At 39.9% G+C, this 25,452-nt stretch overlaps 3 protein-coding genes across 3 annotated transcripts; 1 reads left to right on the top strand and 2 right to left on the bottom strand.

Moving 5' to 3' along the window:
- Nucleotides 1-144: 144 nt before the first annotated feature.
- arhgap42a (Rho GTPase activating protein 42a) lies at nt 145-17,734 on the bottom strand. Its single transcript, XM_044223354.1, has 24 exons — nt 17,145-17,734; nt 13,892-13,987; nt 13,731-13,792; nt 11,116-11,187; nt 9,130-9,231; nt 8,921-9,031; nt 8,177-8,281; nt 7,484-7,613; nt 7,249-7,349; nt 6,744-6,853; nt 6,540-6,618; nt 6,306-6,345; nt 6,117-6,179; nt 5,930-6,004; nt 5,710-5,794; nt 5,570-5,628; nt 5,298-5,403; nt 4,475-4,634; nt 4,231-4,381; nt 2,606-3,310; nt 2,346-2,508; nt 1,711-1,776; nt 1,540-1,619; nt 145-875 (listed from the first exon to the last, which is right to left on the bottom strand). The coding sequence occupies exons 1-24, from the start codon at nt 17,296-17,298 to the stop codon at nt 787-789; spliced, it is 2,964 nt and encodes a 987-aa protein (XP_044079289.1). The 5' UTR covers nt 17,299-17,734; the 3' UTR covers nt 145-786.
- A 1,663-nt stretch (nt 17,735-19,397) lies between these two features.
- Nucleotides 19,398-22,144, top strand: si:dkeyp-69c1.9. The gene is made up of 5 exons (XM_044223352.1): nt 19,398-19,538; nt 19,697-19,877; nt 20,556-20,651; nt 21,488-21,770; nt 21,853-22,144. The coding sequence occupies exons 2-5, from the start codon at nt 19,739-19,741 to the stop codon at nt 21,965-21,967; spliced, it is 633 nt and encodes a 210-aa protein (XP_044079287.1). The 5' UTR covers nt 19,398-19,538; nt 19,697-19,738; the 3' UTR covers nt 21,968-22,144.
- Nucleotides 22,145-23,245: 1,101 nt separating this feature from the next.
- snrnp35 (small nuclear ribonucleoprotein 35 (U11/U12)) lies at nt 23,246-24,878 on the bottom strand. Its single transcript, XM_044223351.1, has one exon. The coding sequence runs from the start codon at nt 24,669-24,671 to the stop codon at nt 23,964-23,966; it is 708 nt and encodes a 235-aa protein (XP_044079286.1). The 5' UTR covers nt 24,672-24,878; the 3' UTR covers nt 23,246-23,963.
- Between the last annotated feature and the right edge of the window lie 574 nt (nt 24,879-25,452).

Here is a 25,452-nt window from a genome sequence, read left to right as displayed (position 1 = left end):
TAATTTAGTTATATGATATATGAGTACATATAATTTGCATATTACTTTTCTTTCTCATTTTAAAGTACTTGCCAACACTAATATACAGTGCTTACCTTACTTAAGATTGTTTTGCACAGTGGTATGTAGTATAACAGGGATATCTCTAGTTACAACTGTTTATTATGCATTTTCCTCAAGAAAAACAAAATAATAAACAAACAAACAAATTGCCGTTTTTAAGGAAAGTATTTGTTTAGACAGCATGACAAGTGACAGACAGTAGAAGGAAGGTGTTGTGGCAGGATTCAGTCTTAGACCACCAGTTCATACTGTTTCAACACCTCATCTCTGGACACACAGCTACATTAATATGATCATGTACAAACACATAAATTACCAAGACTGACAGAAAAATACTGTGTCCATGTACCTTGCAGACACATTTCATGTATTTATAACATTCTCAGAATTGCAGCGAGACCGCTGAACACAAATATAAAAGAGGAGCTGATGTATGAAGGGAGAAAAAGTAAGACAAGTCAGACTTTAACATCTACTGTATTATAAGCTGGTTAATAACACATAACATGGTTCACATATAGTAGTCAGATATACTCTACATACAGTACATACATCATTCATTTCCAGCCCCAGTAGTTCAGTGATAACAGTCACAGTTACATGATAAATATATTATATCTTTGATCAGCAGCACAAAGTATTACTGTATGCACTGTAGATCCCTAAAGTCTAAGTTAGATCGTTGTGTTATTCAGTGATGCGGTGATGATGTCATCGGGTCTGTCACATGTAGGTGATGTAGTTTTCAGGTATGAGGCCGGTTTTGCCGTTGTACGTCGCCTGAAGCCAGCCGGGTTCCACAGATGGGTACACTGCAGACACAAACAACTCAACTCAGCAAGGACTTAGATATACAACAATAACAATCTATTTTCATCTTATACAATGACTTACACAAAAACAGCAACTTTTAGACTAGAGTTTCCTTTGTATTAAATTTGAGTCCAGATCATGAAGTTTCCATACATAAAACATATTTCACAGTGAATTATGGGAAATGTGTTAAAAATAAAGTCACAAAAAATTAGAGAGAATCAGAGAATCCTTGGAACAAGTCAATTAACACCTGTGTTACATTGCTATGAAGTGAGTTACCTAAATTTAAAGTTACTTTAGATTTTGAGGGAAACACTGAAAGTTTGGAAATAAGAGAGATTACAAGAGGTTATTATTAAGGAATAAATAAAGATTATAAGAGGTTTAGTGCTAAACTAGTTGATTAGAAAACTAATCAGTAACAATTTTGATGAAATTTTATCAACAAAACATATGCATTACATGGAGAATGATCTTCAGATTACATTTAAGAATGAATCAAAACACACTTTTACAAATGTGACTCCTGAACACCCAGTACCCCATTTACACCTGGCATTAAAATGTGATCTGTATCTGGATACGTTACCTGGAAAAACGCATGTTAATGCAGGTGTAAATGGGGCCTCAGCAAATGAAATTTGTGAGTTGTGTTCTTACCATTTGAGAACAGCGCTCCCTGTGGAAAACTGAGCTCATGGCTGTGTTCTGCCTCACAGGAGTAAAGAGCTTTTGCTTCCCTAAGAGAAAAAACATTTAATCAGTAAAAAGAGTGATTTGGGAAGTGAGTTATGGAAGATTGTGCCACAAACAACCTCAAAATCAACCTACCTTCCTGATATGTCTAATGCTGAAGAGAATACTGAGCTCTCACGCTGCGGTAGTCTGACTGAAAATCTGTAACACACAAACACAAAACCTACTCTCAGCATCTAAAAACTGATGAGAAACAAGTAATCATTCCTTGAATCAGGCCAGTGATGTCTGAGATGTCACAGTTAAAAATGTAAACAAAAATCTAATCTGTCAAAATGATCCCTCTGATGTTAAGCCAACCAGCACAACTCACAGGGATGACTGATATGTGTTTAAGTTTTTACGTCAATCAAACTTTTTTGATGTTTTATAGTTTAAAAATGTGACCTTTTCCTTACAGTGCCACTCTTCATCAGAATAGTTTATTTATATATATTATTTATATACCTCAAAGTTTCAGCAACACTGAACCAGTGGTATTGAAAGTTTCAGTATTTCATAGTACTGGTAGTTGAGGCCAGGAGAAAATTGATTTCTTTAGTCCGCCATGTGCTCTTGTTTTCTCCAGGGCTAAACTAACCATGGACTGAGATCTGTATGTCTTTTCTTTCTCTGAGAGCACGGATTAAATGCTGAAGCACAAGGTAAAATGCTGTTTGCTTAGAGCACCTGAATATCTGAGATATAAAATCAATTTTACAGACACTCACACTGATCCAGGCTTCTGGTAACCGTTGCTGGATGTGGTGGCTGCAGAGTGTTTCGTGGTCAGATCGGAGCCACAGCGCATGTGTGAAGGTTTACGTGTGTGTGTTGCCTCTTGTGGGTCCAGCGACATGAGACTGTGTACCGATCCATGACAGCTTTTGTAATCTGCGATGGAACACAAGAAATCAGAACATAAACAAGGGAAGTGGCAGATACTCTTTTCACACTGTCATCACACTTTATCCTACAGAGATGTACACACCCTCAGAGATGTGTAAGGAGGTGAGAGAGGAAGATGTGGAAAGCTGGTAGGGAAATAATGAAGAGGAGGAGGAAGAGGAGGAGGAGGCAGTCCTGTAAGTTTTTCTGTGCTGCCGAGAAGGAGAGGTAGAGTCCATCACTCTGGTTTCTGTGACAGTGGAGGAGGCATTTTTCTGATCCACTGAATGAGTGCTCTTCAGAGAGGAGACAGACGACACTCTCTGAACAGGTCGACCCTCCCTCAGAGAGGAGGTGTGCTCCACTGAAGAGTGCTGGATAGAGGCGGTGGACGAGGAGGCTATGGAGGGAGATCTCGACTCTATTACAGACGACAAGGAGGCAGACGAGTTTCCTTTGATGGACAGAGTCCTCTCTGCAGAGAGTAAAGAGGATGTGGAGGAGGACACAGAGGAAGTCTGCTGGGCCGGAGTGGGCTGGGAGGAAGTCCGGGAAGAGGATGGTGAGAGGTGAGGGGAGGTGGCACTGTCTGGGTGTTTCTGATCTTTCCCATTTGAGGAGTCGTGGGACGGGGAGCAGGAGGAAGCCGCAGGAGGAGACACCGGTGCTGTGGAGGACGAGTCGGGCTCGGTGCGGGGAGAGGACGGAGGAGAGGTCTGAGACAATCCGTTCTTTTCAGAGGAGTGTGAGGACAAAGACTCCTGGCTGCCCATCGGAGTTGTGCTGGGGCTGCTACTGAATGTGTCACCTGGAGGGAGAATTGGAAACAAGTCACAAAACATAGAGACTGGATGACATCAAGGTTAGTGCTCAGGGGTTGCTGAGTAGTTTGAGTAACATCCCACTGCTATTGTATTAGCCCATCAACTCATTTATGTAATATATTACAGTCAAGCATTTTCCAAACTACACATTTTTGAGACTTATTGTCTTACTGCCTTTTTAATTTCTTTTTTTGACAATGTCAGGACTGTTTTGAAAACTCTTTGATATTGGTGCTGTAAGGTGCTTGGTCAAAGTTTTAGTATCTGAGTTTTGAGAGTTGGCACGGCACCGCAAAATGACGAATGTGCAAAATAAAACATGAGCCCACTAATGTCACAGTAGTTGAAAATGTTTCTGCTATCAAGCTCAGTTCAATAATGATAATAACTTTAATTATATAGCACTTTCCCAAACAGTTACTAGGTGCTTTACAACAGAGTGGACAGAGTAAAACAAAACCAACAATAACAGTGATGATGATGCTGCCCTGTTATCCATGTAAGAAAAAAATTAAATGGCTCCAGGAAAACAAGATACATCACAAGTCATTTGCATTACAGTTGTTTCTGGTGAACAACTTGAACAGTTATCTAAATTAAACCATCTGATGGAAAAGCACTCTTTGTGGAACTGAAGGGTCATAACCAAAAAGCTTGAGAACCATTGGTTTAATCCTTAATAATGGGTTGGATTTCATAAGCTTATGATATCTTTTTTAAAGTAAAATCTAAATCTGAAAAGTAACTACTGGCTATAGCTGTCAAATAAATGTTGTGGAGTAAAAAGTACAACATTTCCCTTCAAAATGTACAGACGTAGAAGCATAAAGTAGCATAAAATGGAAATAGATATGGTATTCATGAGCTATGAGATAAAGGAGCTGTAAGCTGCAGAAAGACTCACTGTCGTTGTCTGCCAGGCAGAGAGCAGGAGGGTAGAGACGGGCCTTCCTCTTTCCAGATGACAGACAGATGGCCTTGTTTCTCCGAGTAGTCGCCCGAGAGGACGGAGCTTGAGGTAACGGCACTGACAGGTCTGGGGCCTCACCAAAAATCTGACAGGAACATACAGTGTACATGTCTGTCAGGTGTGTGTATGATTATGTGTGTGTGTGTTTGTGTGTATGTATGTGTATTTGTAAGCGTACCTTGTGGTGGTTTTCAATGATAATCTCCACCACAATGTTCTGAAACTTGATGTTCATCATGGCGGCCACCGTCTCTTCCTGTGACCTCATCAACGTGGGGCCGAAGATCATTCCCAGGTTGGACACGGTCATCAGGTTCTGGTCACTGTGAGAGGACACCCTGCACTCACACACACACACACACACACACACACACACACGATGAGAATATATTCCTTATATCATATAACAGAGAAATAAGAGAAAAAGTGTTTGAATAAACTGTAAGAAACAACAGAAACTAGAATGGGCAAAATATTTCAAATAGCAATCGCAACCCAAGTTTCAGTACTCGTACTCCTGCTAGTTTAGCTATCAGCATACTTAATATATTTTCAGTCATAGTTTTTGTGATATTTTTGTATGAGATCTGTGCTTCTAACTGCAACCTGTAAAAGTATTCACGGCTTTGCAGTTTGCAGTTATCTTGCTAGCAATCATTTCATGTATGGATTTTACTCTTCAAAGGTTTTAACCTATCAATGTTTTAAATTTTGCCTTGCAGACAAATCAACTGTCAGACGTCTGTAATGAAGCCAAAAAGGTTTTATGGTGTGAGGCTGATGTTCTTGCCTAATTGTCTGACAGAAAATTGTAAACAGGAAGATCTTCCTGCAAAAGCCCCCCGGCTAAAAGAGTATTTTCATAAATCTAGACAAATTAAATATGACTGGTGAAAGCATTTTTAAATATGTTTTTAGGAAAATAAGATGCTCTCAAAGCCAAAGAGCCATTCTCAAGGCACGGAACAATAAAAGCACAGCATGTGGTCATATGTACATACTTGAGGAGGTGGTTGGTTAAGAGGTCCAACATTGCTCTGTTTTTTTCTGGTAGTTTGTATACAAGAGCATGAATCGCTCTCACTCTATACTTCTGGTCATCATACTCTGTGAAACAAGTTAAGAGAACAGAGGGAGGGATATGATTCAGTGGTGAGAGGGTGACATAATGTGCTTCTGTTTACATGACACAATATATAAGGCAGTAAATTTAATCCAAACACTGTTGAAATAATCATACTTGTGTTTTGAAAGAGACAGTGAGGGATCTTACTTGCAGCCTTGATGAATTCTTTATGAAGTCTGTAGGTCAGTAGTGGTTCTGCTAGACACCTGCATGCACATTAGAAATCATGAATTCATAATCATTATCAGAATTCATATTCAAAAAGACTGCTTTGTACCGTATGTTACCTGAAATAATTCTTTAGGCCGCTGGTGATGGTCTTGTTGTCCCATGCGTCTGCATCCAGCTGCATGTCAGCGGGAGCTGTGGATGCTACAGGAAAGCAGATAATAAATGATTTATCTGCAGTGATGGATTTTTAAATACACTTGTGATTAATTGTGCTGGAATAAATCTTCCCCATGTAGAAAAATAACATCATACAGAGGAAAGCAGGGGGTTTCGTACCAAACACACTCGTCATCAACCGCTGCACTTTGGAGTTGACTCCTCCAGTCCTGTACAGTCCCAGGGTGGTAATCCCTGCACACACATACACACAGACATGTGTTAACATACTTGATAAATCAACAACGTATACAATAAATACTTGTTTGAATTATTTCTCTCTTGTGAACATTTTAAGGAGGAATACCTCTTGTTTCAACCAGCTCAATACACTTCTTAACAAAGTTGAGACCCGCCACGTTGAGAAATGCTGTAAAACAAACGCTCACATTTTCACTTACATTTCTGATACATTGCAAGACATATAAATATATGTTATTAAAAAGAATCTTCTGAATTAAAGCTAATCAAAAACAGGATAAATTAGGATACTTACTCTCCTCCTTTTTACTGAGCAATGAAGGCAGAGTGTAAATCTGACCAAAGACAAGTATGTGTTAGTATGACAGTATGACAAACAATACTTTTTAATACAAAGTTGACTGTGTTTAATAGAGTAAAATAATATGTGTAGGTTAGCTACCCTTGCTTTCTTGTTACCCTATGGTAATTTTCCCCCAATAATACTGTATCACTGATATTATTTAGTTAATGGTGGATATGTTCTTACAGGTTCTTTTCCATCCATTGCCTCCATCCACAGCCGCCTGTTGGCCTCAGAGAGCGCTTGCAGGGTGATGACACCATGCCTGCAGAGAAAGAGAGATCATTTTACCCGAGCACAATCCCAACAGTAGCCATATCTCAATGCATTAATTCCACAGATAGTCATGTGTTATGGACACACAGCCTCTGAGTCATCTTTCCTTCTCACCTCTCCACCACCTCGATGTCGAAGCAGAAGCGTTTGTCGATTGAATCCCTCTTCCTTCTGACACATGAGCGCAGCTTGAGCATCTCAGGTGAACCATTCACAATGCCGTTCTGTTAACAGAGAGATGTGTTTGCAATATGCACTCAACATGTGGTATTAAGGTCTTGTAAGGATTCTCACAAGAGCTTTTGATATTGCAGCAAAGAAACTGTGTTTCTTACTTTTAGGACCATTCTGGTGTTTTTGCATGTTTTAGCCCCTCATATATTTCCTACTTTTCAATTTATGTCTAACTCAACAACAAAACAAAGTCCCTGCTTAAAACTACATTACCATATGAATATAATGTAACGCTTGATTTTCATAGTGGATGTTAATGCTAGAACAGAAACAAATGGCTGTGTGGAAGGCAGGAAACTGGTCAGCAGTGTATCACGATTTTTAATAAATGGGCTAAAACATTTAGCAACACTAGTGTGGTTATTCATCTGTGCTACCAGCTCACCTGTCTGCTGGCTGGTCTGGCCTCTGTGTTGCTCATGGTGAACATCTTGGAGCTTTTTTCATAAGTACAGTAGTATCTGGTCCACACACTACCCAATGGACCTATAATACATGACACACATTTTCATGCAGGTGCACTTGTGCATGAGTGTGTGTGTTTTAATTCTGGCATTTGATTTTCTTCACAGCATAAGTGAGAGAAAGAGAGGAGAAAATGTGACTTTTGTGTATCTCACGTTTCTCCTGTATGTACAGATATCCCTCCATGGTAAAGCAACTGGGGGCTTTGAAGTCTTCTTCTGCAGACCGGATCCTCTTCATCAGCCTCTCAACTTCAACACGCGTACTTTCAAAGTTATTTCGAGCCTTGTCGACACACATACGCAAAAGAAACTGCATTGAAAGGAGGCTTGCATACATATTTATATTAAACACACAAAATCTATGAAAAAGTTAGTCAAGGAATGAGTACTTAGTCCAACTAAGTAAGTTACTACCTTAATACAGGCAGTTTTATTGTAATGATCTTATTTGTCATGCTGTACATTGATTTCTCATTTGGATTTAAAAATGTATCAAAAAAGAAAAACATCTGAGGCTGCAACAGTGCATTTTAATTTTAAAGAAATTAAAGGACTAATTGAAGCGCAACTGAAAGGATTGGTAGTGCCCAGTGAATATTTGCTGCATATAATCGATTTAGGACTGCCTATAAAGCTTCTGATCAGTTTAACTTATGTGTGAGTCTTTACTAGACCAGGCCCTTTTCAAACTGTGGCTGAAAGTAGTTCACATTGTGTGTTTCAACATGCTAGAAGTATCAGGTATGTGAGATTTCCACTTTAGGACAGGCGGTGCCAGGCAGGCAGGGAGACCAGATATCAGGTCCCGATTTGGTCTAGAGGTTTGCAGTAAACATACACACTTACATTCTGCAGGTTGAACTGAAGCTGCTGCTTGTAGGGTTCAAACTCACTGGCCAGCTCGTAGCCCTCATGGTAGAATGTAAACAAACCCTGCAGGAAGGCTAATAACTGAAGAGCAGAGGGAGAAATCCGCAGGAAAAATGTTAGCTGGGGGCTTGGGAGTGTAGAGTATAATGAGAGGACTACAAAAGAATGATTGTCTGTCATCTGCTCAATCAATCAAAATAGCCGCTACAGGAGAAAAACCCCTGAACTCTGCCTGTTGTTTGGTTTGCTGCCCTTGTTTACTTTACAACAAAGAGTTTCCCTCTCTGTCAGGTGGAAGATATCTCCATGCAGGAAGTGCTGCTACAGCAACAGGAAGTGGTCTTTACTGATATCTATCATAAACATCTTAATCACGAGCCAAACAGTGTGTGTGATGTGTGTTTTTCAGAACCTCACTTAGCTGTTTTTCCCTGATCATATCTGTTTGCACACACATGGTCATTGCTGGCTTGGCTGCAATTATGACTTGATGTTTACATCATTGTTTACAAAATAGACTCCTTAGTCATATTTTACTGTGATGAAATATTTTTTATTGGTGATTGTGTTTTCCCTCTACTGGTCAGAGCTGTGAAGGCCCAGAAGCTCAGAAAAATCAGAAGGAACGAAATGAAACATGTATCCCTACATTAAAATATGCAGTTGAATTGTGCTAAAGTTGCATATAAACATGATCATAATGTATGTATGTGAACTCACCGGCTCCACAAATTCAAACTTCTTTCTCTCCTGCACTTCTTGAATCTTGAAGACATACTGCAGTGATGCATCATAAAAAACCTGCCTGTCCTTACTCATCTGTGAATCAGCCTGCAACAAAAACAACAACAATACACATACAGTACTTTATGTTACCTAACGCATGTGGGAAGAACTTGGTGTGCCTATTTAGGAATCAGACAGTTTACCTCGTGTAGCTGTGACTCTTTCTTTTTGGAGGACAAGCTGAGGTGTTTCTCCAGAACAGAGTAGTACCTTTCTGTCTCCTTGTCAAACTGCTTCTTTCCCTCCTGAGGGAGACGGACATGAGTAACAAATAAAAGCAAACTTGTGAATTTTTTATATCTGCTAATAAAAGTCTTTAAATTCACTTTTTTACACAACACTGAGAGAATGTCACACTTACATTAATTGAATATATCTCCCTTTCCCCGGCCCTTTACATCTCTTTCTCTGGGACTGAAATTTTTCAATATGTTTTATATACTTTACTTATAATATAATTGTATGTGTTTGTACAAAACATTTTTTTGTTCATAAACTTCATGAATTAGTATTTATACTACTGTACCACTGACACAATTCCATCAGTACAGTATATTTGGTTTTTGTTTTCTGGTTTGATACCCAGTCTAACTGTACACCACCTAATAAGTAAATAAATAAAAGCAACAAGACTGAGACTCTACAGCCATGCTAGTGGCTTTGTGAGGCTGTAGGCACAGTGGTGCTTTCAGGTAAATGCTAACATCAGTGTGCTAACATGCTCACAATGACAATGCTAACATGCTGATGTTAAGCAGGTATAATGTTTACCATGGGAGTGTATCTTTGTTCCCAGGTTCCCTAACCCCCTAACCCTAGAAATGGGGAACATAGGACCCTTTGTCATGTTCCCATTATGTGCCACATAAATCTGGGGAACATATGACCCAGGGAACATAGGTACGACCCCGCTGTGACACTCACTGTGACTACACTAACACTAACACACAGCTTGTTAGTATCCACAAAGTACAGCTGGGGCTGACTGGAAGGTCATTAGTTTTGCAGGTATCAGGTCATAAACCACTATCCCAAGTATTGGGATATTACTTTGTAAGTTACAAATGTCACAGAAATCCATCCAATAACTGTCAAGCTATTTCATTCTGAATCGTGAAGTTCAGGGATCACCAAAGTCAGTAAGATTTATCCTGTGGGGACCATGAATGTCTGTACCAAATTTCAAGGCAATTCATCCAATTCAGTCTGGATCAAAATGACGGTCCAACTGACTGTCAGACCAGCATTGCTATCCCTAGAGCCATGCTGCTAGCTTGGCTAAAAATACAGAAATGACACTAATCTGCTGTGATGTTGCTGCACCCCTGCAAATACCTGTTCAACATCTCTGTATGGCTTTTGGGATGAGTTAACCAGCCTTGAGGGACCAAAATTGCTATGACGAAGTGCAGTGGGACCAATAATAGTCTAAATGAAGAACAAAGAATGAACACTTATTTTCCATAACAGCTGCAGCTCCAAACTCCACATGTCCAACCACTCTTTCTTGCTCAACAACATCAGTGTGAGGATGTACTGCTCACACACTCCTGCTACATTCTGCAGGCTGGCTGTGATTTCACTTTCACGGTTAGTCATAGTTGTGACCATTTCTGTTTATTTTAAAACCCTGGCTTCTGCATGATACTAGTATTTCTGCTTAATTCGGTCTGAGAGAGAGTGAAGGGAAAAAATGAGGTAAACTGAATTACTGTATAAGACTTGAGACAGCTGCTGAAACCAGACACCAGACTTGCTTTGTGTTTATATTGCCTCACTGAGTTCAACTATCTCTCCCTCTCAACTAGCACTCCCTGTCTTGCCTCCCAGCATCCGTTCCCATGACCTTGTTACTGACACTGGACTGTGATCCATCGTTTATCTGAATAAATTGGATTCTCTGACTACTGACTGAGAGACTGACTGGGACCAGACCAGAGCAGGATGATCTGTCTGATCACCACCCACAGTGTTAGATAACTAATGAACGCAAGATGCTTAATGAACTGAACTTCAGGGTTTGAATATCACCTCATTCTTCTATGTAAAAAAAAGTCAAAGCAAAAGTTAACTGGTTCAGTTACTTTGTGTTTCAAGTTATCCTTTGATTCTAACAGCTGCAGATATACCTTAACAGCTCCAATCTGCTCCTTACGAAACCTCTCGAGCGGTGAGATCAACACATCATCAGCGTTCTGGATCTGAGAGGAACAGAGGAACAGAGAAAACACAACAGACACCTCAGTGAGTCATAACAGTAAATACTAAGACCAGCAACAACAACAAAAAAAAAGACAACAGCTCAGTCACTGTTCCATAAAGGCTGCAGTGGTGACTTAAATGTTTTACTTAAAAATATGTTTTGAACTGAACTAGAACTGTCCAAATATCCAAATATCATAGTAACACCCGACACAAACCTCAGTTACAGTCAGTTTATGAATTTACTGTATGCTTGTTATCCAACATTATGAGCATTATGACCATTGAGCAATTTTGGACTTGCTCATGGTTGTTATCCAGGTCACAGTAAACAACACAAGGCTAATTGCTTTGTGATGCTGTATTTAGGCACAGCACAGTGCTTTGAGCAAAATGCTTACATTAACATGCTCACAAAGACAGTGCTAACATGTTGATGCACAGCAGGTATAATGTTTATCATGTTCACTACCTTAGTTTAGCGTGTTAGCATGCTCACATTTGCTAATTAGCACTAAACACAAACTACAGCTGAGGTAGATGGGAATGTTTAGAAAATATTAACTCATAAGCCAAAGCATTGGACAAATTAAAATTTTGATCTGATGACATATGAATGGCAGGGGATCACCAAAGTTATTATAATTCATCCTGAGGGGGACATGAATGTGTGTAGCAAATTCCATGCCAGTGGTTGTTGAGTTATTTAAAAAAATATATACAAATGTCATTAGAATACATCCTCTGGGCACCACGAATGTCTGTATAAAATGGCATGGCAATCCATCCAATAGTTGTTGAGATCAGTCAGGACCAAAGTGTCTGCCGACCCAAAGACTGACAGACCGACACTGCCATCCCTAGCATGCTGCTAGCATGGCTATCAATCTAGATGCAAATGGGCAAAACAGCAGCTTTTGTGCCAATAATAGTAGCAACACTGCGAATTAGGTAGGGCCGATGAAAAGCATTTCAATACGATTGGGGCATGAACCAAGATTAGAGTGTGCTCTTGGTGAAGTTGGACTGCAGTATCAGTGGCTGACAGTTTCATCTAATGAGATGTGCAAATTTCACAAGAAAACCTCCAGACCTAAAATAATTATGGTACAATTGTGGTAATATTTTTGCATCTGACGGTACAGTATGTATGAGAAACTTGTGGTTGATGTTGAGACTTGAGTCAGGCAGTAAGGAAAGCTACAGAGCTCTGGTGTTTATATTAGGTCTCGGTCCTCTTAGTCATGAGTCTATTATTGTCATGTCTTGCTTTGTTCTGTCTAGTTGATTTAAGCATTAGACTCTAAATAGCTTCCCAGCTTGCATCATGACTTTACTTTCACTTCACTTCACTTCAGTTCCACTCCAGTACCCAAAGAAAGGTCTGCTTTCTTTGTACGTTCCTTTTTTTCCACCATATTACAATATAGATGAAAGTGAACAATAAGAGACTGAAGGTCATTGTCGAATCACAATAATAGTCCTTTCAGGTTGAACAGGTAGGTATTTCCCATTTGCTGAAATTGCAGTGTTGCAGTTTTAAAGCATACAATTAAAATAGACACACACACACACACACACACAGAAAGAAAGAGAGAGAGCAGACATGCAAACACACACATACACATACACACACACACACACACACACACACGCACACACACACAGGACCCTTTTATGGACATTCCCAGGCAGTCAGGGCTCTGCTCAGTCTCACAGGGGAATTGGCAGAATAGGTTCCAAATGGCTCCTCTGTAACCAGACCATGCACACAGCCACAAAGGCACACACACACACACGCACGCACACACACACACACACACACACACACACACACACACACACACACACACACACAGGCATAAGGTACAGTAGCGTACTATAGACATACGTTGCACATGCACAGAGGTTTGCCTACACACAGACTGTGCCAGACTCCAGTCACCCTCACACAAAGGCCTCTGGTTGATGGAGGGTCTGTAAGTCAAAGACGTTTTTCTGAATCGCCATGGAGCACTCACTGCCGCTGGTACAATGTTTTCAAACAAATGCGTGAATCAGACTTGTGGGAAAACCAGATTGGGACAAGAGCTTGAGGAAGTCAGTGTGGTGAATCAAGTGAAGGTGCCAGACAAAGACAGAAATCTCGATGACGCTGGCAAAGGTGTATGTGTAATGCACTTGAAGTGAAGAAATAGCGTGAGTGTGAAACAACTGGTGGACAACAGTCAAAGGAAACTAATGGTTCAGACTAAGGTGAAAACAATTTGGTTTAGAAGGGGCTTTTGGTCTAATGTGTATTAAAGCCCTTTAGAAGTCTGTGGTTTCTGTTCCTGATAGAATAAATGTATATTGCAGAGAAGGATGATGTATAGAGACAAATAAAGTCTGAAATGTCAAAATCTTTTAAATGTCACAACAAAATGTCCTCAATTTTGAAACTTTCCTTAGTATATTTTAAAAAGCGTACAGCACCTGCATTTTGGTTTTCTCTTTCTTTTCTCTCTCCATCCCTCTCTTACACAAACACAAGTTCTCTTACCAGCCGTTTCCTCTCCTCTTCCATGGTGCTCAAGAGCTGAGAGAACTCCTTCAAGGACTGAGCTGCAAAAGAAATTACACAACTCAAATGTGGATAGACTGAACATATATTAAAGCCTCAACTCCTAGTTTTCTAGATCATAAGGGACAGTTTCGTCTCACCTATATTGATCTCATCATCAGTCTCAGCATCTCCAATACACTCAAGCTGGAACTCCTGTAGAGACTGAGAGAACCGTTGAACAGCAAGAGAAAGACCTGAGAAAGACAGAGAGAAGTTCATTCAGTCACTTAAAACAGGTACAATAATTAAATTATTGCCATCACTTATGACTAATATAATTTCACTATTTTCACATTATGCACAAGAATGCTCTTGGCATGAGTTTGCATGCTACAATTATTGGTCCAAAACAATGTAAATTACCCCACAGGCTATGAGCAGCATTATTTATTCCCTCCTGTAATAAACTACTAATGTATTTACCTACGAGACTCTTGCATAGCATCCACTGCCAAGACATGAGGTGTCAAAGGTTGATGTAAACAAACGGCCGCACCCTGCAGCAAACTCCACTTGACAGCCTTAGTCTCAGACAACTGTGTTTACATGTCCAAACAACACTCCAATAATAGTGTTTAATACCACCTTTTATTCTCTAAGGTGTGTGAACTGTCGGCACCACAAGGCTGCATTCTTTCTCTCACACACCCATACCCTTCAACCTCAGAAATACTTTATTGATCCCCGAGGGGAAACTCTTAACATGCTTGATTAGTGCCCAGAGATCAGTAAAAAGAGATGTGGTCAGGTTCAATGCATGAAAGACAAAGGCACAGCTTCATCCTATGCTGGACACTTATATTAGGTTGTATCCATATTGTTATTTAAAAGCACAAGATGTGGACTAAACTGATTGACAGGACTTGTCATATAAGTATTAGCATTTGAGAACAACTAAATCATTATTATTAATTTTTCTGATGCTGTAAAAGGTCTGTTTACATCAGTGATGTTTGTAGACACAGGGAAAAGCAGGGCTGCTTTTTAATTATTATCAGCTGGAAGACAGAAAAGATAAATTATTCATGTCAATACACCTGTCATTTATAGGGTAAAAAAACAATTGTGTTCGAATATCTTAACTTACCGCAGTCTATTTACTGTACTCTGCATGTTTCCGTTTAGTGATGTTGGACTGTGTTAATGCAAAGAGTTTGCGGTGGGATGCCTTCAAAACTTTAATGTGTTCCACTTATTTTTATTAATTTTTTTATTAAGATTTTCAGTCTGAAAATCCCACTTTCTGCACTAAAAACAGTGATGTGAGATGAACACACTGAAAACTCTACCAGATTTTTAAAAGGCTTTCCATTGGGAAGAGAATTCCTGTCAGAAAAGGTAATAAATGTTAGCATAGCATCAGCATCTCATGGTAATATCATATAGTGGTGGCTCTGGTGACTGAGACGCCAGTGTTCTGTACACAGTTGGACCTGTTAAGGTAAACAATGCAGTGATCGTGATGTTTCACCCCTGTGTGGTCACAGAACAGTCGAACACACTCAGCATCATCTGTGTGTACAGCAGGCGCCAGTCAACCAGCAGGTGAGCCAAAGAAACCGCAGGCAGCCACAAAGCGTAGGTGTGTCTGAGGTGATCAAAAGAAACTCCAAACAAATGGGAGGTACCTGCTTTTTGAAAGTCTTCATCAGCTGATAATATATGAATATGACAGCCACCATTGAACTGTACAGCAGTTAAACACCAACATAAATGCATTTTATAATAGATTTTCTCTCAACCAAATATCTGTTTGTTGTGCTCCTATTTTTAGTCATAAGAAGGTACCAAATAAACTCCCCCTTCATGAATAGATATTAAATGTCTTATTATGTAATCATTAATGATACAGAGAGAAAATGTAAATCAGAACCAGAATCAGAATCAGAATCAGAAATACTTTATTGATCCCCGAGGGGAAACTCTTTTGTTACAGCAGCTCGCCTTTACGTCAGCACACACAGGAATAGAAGTACTAAGCAAAAAATACAATACACTATAATACAGGTCAAAAAATAAATTAAGTACCAAGTGGGTATAAGTATAAAATAAAATAAGTGTGAAGTACCAAGTGGGTTTACCGGTTGATGATAATAATACGGTATAAGGTATAAGGTATAAGTGCATGAACTGTCAAGTTAAGTGTAGCTTATTAAGGTTATAATGAGACGGAGGATATTGCACAGCAGTATTAGAGGTATGAATAAATATCAATATCAATAAATAGGGAATTTTAAACTAAAATATTGCGCAGGGGTATTAACACATAATATTGCACAATTATGTCAAGTATTGCAGAGATGTAATGATCAATGTCCAGTTTAATGACTGAGGGTCATACAGGCTAACACTCAGAGGGAGGAGTTAAAGAGTTTGATGGCCACAGGCAGGAATGACTTCCTGTGGTGCTCTGTGGTGCCATTTGGGGGGATGAGTCTTTTGCTGAAGGTACTAGAACAGACCCCATTTTAATATATGGTCATTACAAAGCTGTACACCTTATTGCATGCAATGCTATTAGTTAACTCTTTGTCAGTCTGTCTCATGGTTGTATTAGCCTGCTAAGTAGGGGTGCTAGAGCAAAAATGTTCAATGAAATAGCACAAACCAGTTGACACACCGTAAGCCTGCAGTTTTTGGGGGCCCCTGGAGTTTTGGGGCAGTTGTCTGCTTTGCCCCTTTGATAATCCAGCCTTGCTCTGTGTTAGTCTAGAACCATTATGTGACAGCACAGATACCTTATTGTAAAGCTGACTTACATCGATAAAGTCACAACAATTTTGCTGAAAATTCTCACTATTGATAAAAAGGAAACATGTGATCTTTTGTCCTCTTTATGTTACACCTAATCAAGTGGCATCAATAGGACATGGACAGTAGGCAACTTGAGGGGGGATGCCATCCCCCTTGTTAGCAAAATGACCAAAATATATCCCTCTTGTTAACCTGCCATCCCCCCTCTCCCTAGTATCAGATAGAGTGCAGGGGCAGAGGGGTTGTGTAGTTGAATATGTTAGTCTAGTCTGCCTGAATCATTGATCCTTTATCTGACTGAGGTTTGTGCAAGTGGCTTTCATTGCTCTGAAATAACATAGCCATGGTCCAGTGTGTGTGTGTGTGGGGGGGGCAATACTATAGCCAATACTACCTAACGGTGCTGCCCTTACCACCCAAACACAATTAAAGGTAATAAACTATTAACTAAGTCTAATGTAAACTTAACACTGGCTCTGAATTGATGGCCCTGCGTTGCCCTCTGTTATCAAGCAGCAGACTATGCAAGTGGTTGAGTAACTTACTGTAACACGCATTATTACCCCGAAAAGAAATTATTAAACAGCGTGTACTTACTTCTGAAGGCAGATACGAGCATGTTTCCATCTTTGATGAGGTCTTTTATAAACCTATTGGTACGCTCCAGCTCTATCTCATGGCACTGCAGTCGCTCTCTGAACTCCGGACTGTCCAGGAAAGAATCACTAAACTCCAGCGTCGGCAGACCCATCGATAAATGAATGCACACAGCTAATTATTAGAAGACTAAAGTAAGACGCGTTATCTGCCCCCCTCGGTGAGATTTACGAGACAAAATAGTGTTTCAGTGTGCTCGGAGAAAACTGGTCAGAAGTTTCTTCCAGCTCGCTTTTTTCATGCCTTTCTCAGTTTTTTCCCCTCAGAACTTCCGGACACTGAAACACAGCAGAGTCTCTGACAGAGAGCGCTTGGCTAGGCTATACGACGAGCACTCCTCTGCTTCTCTCACCTTTTAAAATCAATATATTCCAATATAACGTCGCTTTGACTTCTTGGTGACTTTTTAGTCGATACATAAAACACCATCAGTCGCGGAAAGAAAGCAGTAGAGCTTAATTTTGGACGAATCAAAGCTGTCGGCAAAGACTGTGTTGCTAACTCTGTCTACACACGGCTCTGAATGAAGGCTTGTTACTATGGGAACGAGAGACTCCTGCTGGCGCGTGCTGAAATCAGTGCAAAGTTAGCTAAATCCGTCATATTAATAATAACAAAATCAGGACTGCATCTGTATATAACAATAACAACAACAAACACAACAAAAATAATGATAATAATAATTTGTAGTAAATAAATAATAATATATTATTACATATTACGTTTTGGGGCTTTTTATGTCTTTGGATGGCAGTAATAGTTAAAGTTGAAAAAATTAAAGCAAATTAAGTCGAGACAGTGGCAGTACTGAAAGAAGAGCTGACATTTCAGTCAAAGTGCAAGCACTAAATTAAGTTGAAGTGAAAGTGCTGAAAGGAATTGAAGAGTCAGTTTTAGTGTAAGAACTGAAAATAACTGAAATGTCAGTTGGATGCTGGGTGATAAAAGAAGCAAGACATGTCAGTCGAAATGTAAGTCGTTATAGTCAGTCAGTTCAAGTGTCAGATAAGAGTAAAAACTGAAAAATTATGTCAATTGAAGTGTCGACTTAAGTGTAAGCACTTAAAAAACAACTGACACATCTCTTGAAGTGTAAGTCTTAGGGGAGTTTGAATTATGACCAACTGACTGTTCCACTGATTCATTTCTATGGGAAGAAAGTTGAATATTTTAAAAAGTATAAAATATATCAAAGTTTTGAATAGAAGCACATCACCTAAAGAAGCTGAACATTTTAAAGTTTGAATTAAGTTTTTATTACAAAGTAGGAGTGTGTCAAAAAAATGTCCAGGGGAATAAAAATAAAGATAAAAGTAGGAGTTCAATACTGTGTTTCCCTGAAGTGATAGTATTATACAATTTCATATAAATAGCTGTCAAAGTGTTTGTAAAATTTGTATCTATTGTTTTTTTTATCTTGTGCAGGGAGATTAAGTGGATACCTAAATCATGAATGAGATTAGTTTGTCAAAAGATAAGATATGAATCTTATCTTTTACCCTATTATGAGCTGTCGCTGTACTAGGATATAATTCATAACACTCACACACTCTGGTGAAAATATGCACACACACAATACTAAGTCTTTGCCAGATAAGGTTAAAATTATATCTGACCTTCTTCAGCCCACAACTCACATAAACTAGACTATATTATGAATGAAAGACTTTCAAGTTTGCAGGGACAGTCTCGCACTTAAAATCCATTAGGTAAAATGATTTACGTACAAGTATACAAGTATAAGGTTCCCTACTGAAAATTTACAAGCCAAAACAGGCCCTCTAATGTGAAAGAAATACAGTTGGGATTTATGCCAGCTGAACACTGGGAGGCACAGTGCATTGCTGAGTGCTGGCCAAATGCTTCGGGGCAACCACTGAATAGACGACATGTTTTCTTTTTCTGACTAAACACAATTATACTTGTACATCTTACTTGAGTCACTGATGCAAGACAGTTTAGACCTCGGGAACAGGCTCAACTCAGCACTTCTAGCTTGCTGAGAAGTGTCTTTTTTTTTTTTGGTTTTGTTCCCCAGTTACATCACAACCAACTTCAAAACCTTTCATACTGAACCATGTTCCCCTTTAAAACCGCCTGTCCAAGCAGCCACCGCAAAGTTTCCACTCTCTGTTGGTGGTCCAGCTGCTGTATTGTCTCAGTTGGTAACTACTGTATCTGTCACTCACTGGAGAAGAATAGAACACCATGACTACTGCAGTAAACAAGCTCTGTGTATAGCTTTACACACATACACACAGTACAGAGAAATGTAGACATTATAGGGAAACACTGCAGAATTGCACCACATCTTGTAATTTTTCTACATGTAAGGTAAGAAATACAGTAAATAACTCTCCTCATGGCTGTTTTAGGCTTTATACTGGTTGTTATTTGAAATACATACACATTGTGATGTTTTTAATCCTTGCAACAACTGTTTCTACTTTCTACTACTACTGAATACACCAAACCTGTGGTCATTTTTACAGTATTTGTTGTACCAGACACCAAAAGATTCAGAGCTGCTGGTGATGCCAGTGAGCCAACAGCACAGTCAGGGGCCAACAGACAAAATGTTCATCAAAAATGCCAACCTACGACACCCCAGTCGCCACCATGAATTATTTATGGATTGTCGACCCTACAGGGGGGAACCACCGACAGTGGCAGGTAAAGGTTTGTTGCTCGTCAGGCCCAGCGCCAGACAGAGTTCGTGATTCTGTATTCATGAGATTTTGTTGTTCAGTTATATTGTGGTTCAGGTAGGAAAATTGCTCTTCATAGTAAGACGGTGTAGTCCCAATGCTCTCATAGTGTTTTGCAAATAAATGTGGTTTACTGAATAGATTTGAAGACTGGTGGCCTTAATGATAAGACAACTGAAACAATAAAAGGTTTGAGTAAATAGAAGATTAAGTAGACAAAATATCTAGATTCCCACTAGAAGAATAACTAAAACATCCAAGGTTATCACTATTTCTGTAGTTTTGCAGGAAAAATAAAAATAAAACGTATTCTTATTACATATATCCGTTTGGTGTGAACGACTGAGTGTTATTGTTATTTTTGCTGTGTTCAAAGTAAATGGGCCTGGCTTTGGGGGGATTTCCAGCTCAAACACTATAATAAAGATGCCTGATTCGAAGGATTTCAGCAAAGGTTAAGTGAAGTTAGTTCAGCTGTGATGTGTTAACTGGAATTACTCCAGTAAAAACAATAGTTTGTTAAAAAGACATTTTTTTGAAAACAACAATAACAAAACTAAGAAAACGGTCTAAAACTTTGTTTTCCTATAATCCGGCACTTTTAAAGCCCGCTTTTTACCCTGTTATGTCCCGACTTCCCTAGGATTTCTTCTCTACCCGGACACTCCTGCCAAGATGGAGACCACATCACGAGAAGCTTTCTGCTTTAGACCCGTCCCACAACAAGACGGAGGCAAAGGTCTGCAGTCTCAACCTAGAGAGTAAACTCATCTTATCTGTTTTAAGATAAGCCGTGAGTTGTGTTTGTGTGGACATATGAGTGTTTCAGTGCTGAAAACGGGCATGCCATGCAGTGTGTTGTGTTTAGTGGATAAATGTGTGTGTTTTGAAAAAGGTTTGGGCTGTGTGTGTGTGTGTGTGTGTGAGGGCGGAAATTAGGAAAGTGATTTATGAGCTTTTTCTTTCATTTAAAGGTTTAATCAGTCATCCTGCAATATAATTACTACACTGTCATTACACTGAAATAATAATAATACAGTATAAAAGTAAAACATCCATATAAGGTTAAACGTTAAAATACTGTTACTTTTTTGGGATTTTACTGACCCAAATACATTTTTATTAATTGCTAAACATTGCCAGCAAAGTACTGGCTGAACTAATAGGTTGTAGCATTTAGTCTTAATGTAAATGTAAATCTAGTCTAAAATTGCTATTAAGATGTAACATTACAGGTTCATAATTAAAATGGTATGAAAATGATTATACTTCAAAACAGAGCATTTATTGAAATGAAAGACGACTAGTATCATATCGTAAGGTGATTCTCTCCAGGCTTAACATTTACATAAAATAACATATTTAGGACAGAAGATACCACATACTGTACAAAATCTTTAAGCTGAATTCTAAGCCTTTGATTAAGAAAGTACAAGACAACTTCACTGCCGCTGACACTTTTGGGATGCGTCAACAGTTGCATTATGTTTTAGACACAAAGATGGGATGTTTCACAGCATATTTCATTACTGTGTATGAAATTAAACCCATACCAAGGTTATGATTGCCCTTCAGGAGACCATATCGCCCACAACACACAGCAGGACTCCCACCGTTCTCATCCCACATCCTCGAGACAAACAGGAGGAGGAAACAGCAACAGGGACGGGGAACCAGGGGAGGACGAGCTAGAAGGCAACCATGATCAGATGGGGTCAACAGCTGTGAAAAATGAACAAGATACAACAGGGATGCAGTCTCAGTATCAGAAGGATTTCCCTCCCCCGTCCTCGTGCCGCAGGAGGCGAACACCTGCCTTCCCACAGCCAGACAACATCGGCATCAACCCTGCTTTCAGGTGAGAGCGAGTTTGTCAGTATCACAGTCTGTAATAGCTTTATGAGAGCAGCTCATCAGTGGCAGTGTGTTTTGGTTCACAGGATCGAGTTTAGCACAGTGCAAAGAGAGACTTACCCTGGCTGGCCCATCACGAATCCCAGGTATGCTGGCAGGCTGAGAGCGGCCTCGTCCGGACTACCAAAAAATGGCTTCTGAGCGATAGTCTTTAACATACATAAGAAATCAGCTTACATGTGGGCTCCCCAGCAATAAGTGTTTGACAAGACAGTCGCACCTTCTCGCCACAGACTCCTGTGACATGTCACCCTGCTCATCTTTGGCTGTAAAACTTGCCAATGTATTTACATTATAAATAAAGAAATCTCAAAAATAGTCACATTAATGTCCATATATTTTTTTAAAGACTGCAGTAAATGTCTAATTCTATTATATAATTATCAATCCCTGTCAATCCTTGCTTGTTATAATCATACTTTACAGTGCACAGTAATAAACATGATTTTATAAACCAGTGAAAAACATGCCAGTTTTGTGGGCTTTCATGGGTTATGTGTGTCTTTGCATTAATATGTGTGTCTTTGCATCAGTTCTTCTTATCTCATAAATAGCACTCTAACGCATGGCTTTTAATCTTACTCTTCAGTTTAGACATAATTGGAGTGACATAGAAGTCAGAGGTTTGCGTATTGATGAGTTGTCCATACCTAACCACATCCAGCACAGCATGTGTATGTCTGGAAATATATTCTTTATTCAACATGCACTCTTTAAAAGGCACACATTTGTTTTATTTAAAGTGTAATCACATTCTTTAGTTGCTTTTGTTTACTCTGTTACAACAGTGTTACTAAGGAATCAGTTTATTCCAGCACAAACTCTTTTCTCAGGTTTAACTTCTAACAAGTGATGAATTTCGCAGCAACAGGTCAATTTGGTGAGCTAATGGACTGATGATGTGTACCCACACACATCAAGGCTGTGCGGTGCATGGAGTCACTGGATAAGACTTAATGAACTAATGCTAACACCAGACCTTTAACGTTTCATATTGATGACTTCAGACATACTAGCGGTCAGTTTGAGAAAACAATCTACCCAGTGACTCATAACTGAAACACCATCTGCTTCAATGGGCAGGACCAGGGATCAAACAGCTGAGCTGAGACACAGAGACAGATAACTTTTAAATCAAACTATGTACATTAAAAGATCGACTTCCTGCACATTCAAATTTCTGTGCTTGTCAGTATATGATTGTATGTTTATTTTGTACTATTTTCATTGTAAAGACAGCATGAGAACTGAAGTCCAATCACAAATTAGGGCTTTTGAAAATGTCTGAAAAACAAAAACAAGCCAACTCCATTGGCTACCGAAAACAACCACAACCCCCGGGCACAATACAACCCATAATAACAATAGAGGAAAATCTTAGTAACTTTTGGAGTAGGAATGAGGAAAGTGACACCACTGTTAAAATTATTATTGGTTTATTTGGTTTTCTTACCTCTTGTACAGAACCAATGTTGCACAAGCCCTCCTCAGTGGCTTTTTACAAAGTATGATGCTCCAAAAAAATCAACACTGTAATACGCATGCCTCAGATTTCAAAACAGAAACTGACTGGTCTTATTTATGAGGACAGAAAATGTGTAACAGGTTTAATCTGATTTGCAGGTACTTTATAGGTATGGTAAAAATAATGACATTTTGACCATTTGATTCTGCTTTTAAAGTTTGTGTTATTTACTGTGTATAAGGCTTCACACTGCTTGACAACATCAATTATTTTATATTATGAAGTGTTGTAGTTTCACTTCCCAATTTACACTACAAACGCATGTATAAGTCAGATTTCGCTCAGAAATACTGAAATACTTAAGAGTACCAGCTGAAAATGGCCACTCCAGGTTGACCTCCTGTTACCATACAGTACAATCTGACATACATCAACCAGGAATCTTGTCACTCTACACCCAAACCAATATCATGATCCCATAAGAGGGTCATCTGTAATTTAAATGTTTATTCTTTCCATAGCCCAATCCCCTTTGTGCAAACCACAAGTCCTAACAGTCACACTCTCCTTCACTGCCCACTTGACTTTGAGGAAGGCAACTGGACTGTGGATCTGTCACAGACTTCCTCTGAACCGGGTGAGATCAGAGCTCCAGTTTTGTAAATATGGGCTTCATCTCCTGTCCCGGTGCCTGCTCCTGTCCCCGTGTCTGCGGTCATCCCTATCTCTGCCTCTGTCCCGGTCATCTCTCTTCCCTCTGCTGTCCCACTCGGCCTCTCTGTGTCGGTCCCGGTCCTCCCTGTCTCTCGCCCCTGGTCTGTCCCACTCCCTCCCTCCACCTCCACCACCTCCCCATTCCTGCACCGGACCGACCCCGAGGTTAATGGGTTTACGGAAAGGCCTGTCCCTGCCGCCGAAGCGCAGCTGTCCGGACTCCTTCTTCCCTCCCTGCCCTCCGCCGAGCCGCCGGGGGACCCATCCTTTGAGGGTCCTCTCCTGTTCAAAATCCACAAATAATTCGTGCTGGTCCACCACCAGCTTGTTGGCGTCCCGGCGGGCCCGGACAACAGACCTCTCCTCCTTGTATTCAATGAAGGCGTATCCTTTGGAGAAGCCCGTGACGATGTCCCGGACCAGCCGGAGCCGCTGGATGTCTCCGTACTTGGAGAACACTTGGTGCACTTTTTCCTCTGTTGTCTGGGGGTTCAGACGGGCCACAAACAGGGTGAGCAGTGGGTCTCCAACAACGCCTTTGTTGGGTTTATAGCGGGCACCCATAGCCCTCCACACCGCCCGGTCATGAGGCTCCACGTCCGTGCCGTCGATGCTGCCAGCTTTCAGCGGGTCGTACACCTTCGCTATAGGACTCCAGTCAACCATTTTTACTCAAAATGAAGTTCTCCTTCTTCAATATACGAGTTTCAGCGACAGTTCCGGTGGTTATTTCGCTACATGAATCGATAATTAGATAACTACACAACAACATATGTCACGTTTAATATTTTACTCCTTCGAATTATTCCAACAAAAAGTAGCTGGAAGTCGCGCGTGCATCAACAAAAACACTCCGTGATGAAATGAGCACTAGTGTGTCACGTTTTAAAGGTTCCTACTTACGCCCGGAACACGCAGGAGGCGGCGTAAAATCACCAAATTTAGAGATACATACATTTTCACTGGATAGGAAGGCTATGAAAATTGCAATCTGTAAAGTAACTATTAACTACAGCTGTCAGACAAATGACACCAGCACTCTGCAGATCACCAGAAACCCCTAGACACTGATATGCGCCATGTGTTTTCTTCAATTCTTCAATAAAACGTTTTTTTTTGACATGTAACCTCCCATTAATGTTGCTACACCGTGAGCCAGGCGTAACACACTTTGTTAAAGTCATTATGTCAGCTATTTAGAAATATGTAATACTGTTTTGAAGCATATGATGAAATAAGAGCAGAAAATGCTGCAGTGTTTGTGAAGCCACTTTGTATGCAAGTCTGAGAACCACTTTGTTGTATTAATTTAATACGGTTGGATCTAGTTTGGGCTGGATCACTAACATTTCTCATTTTGATAAATTCCCATCTTATTGCTGTGAAATATGAAGGCACAAGACATTCTAGTACCTTAGAAAACTGGAGCACACACAGCTGTTCCCAA

Source organism: Siniperca chuatsi, linkage group LG14, assembly GCF_020085105.1.
Source record: "Siniperca chuatsi isolate FFG_IHB_CAS linkage group LG14, ASM2008510v1, whole genome shotgun sequence".
NCBI classification, from domain to species: domain Eukaryota; kingdom Metazoa; phylum Chordata; class Actinopteri; order Centrarchiformes; family Sinipercidae; genus Siniperca; species Siniperca chuatsi.
The sequence above is the reverse complement of the archived record's forward strand: the minus strand, read 5'-3'. Positions and strand labels throughout refer to the sequence as shown.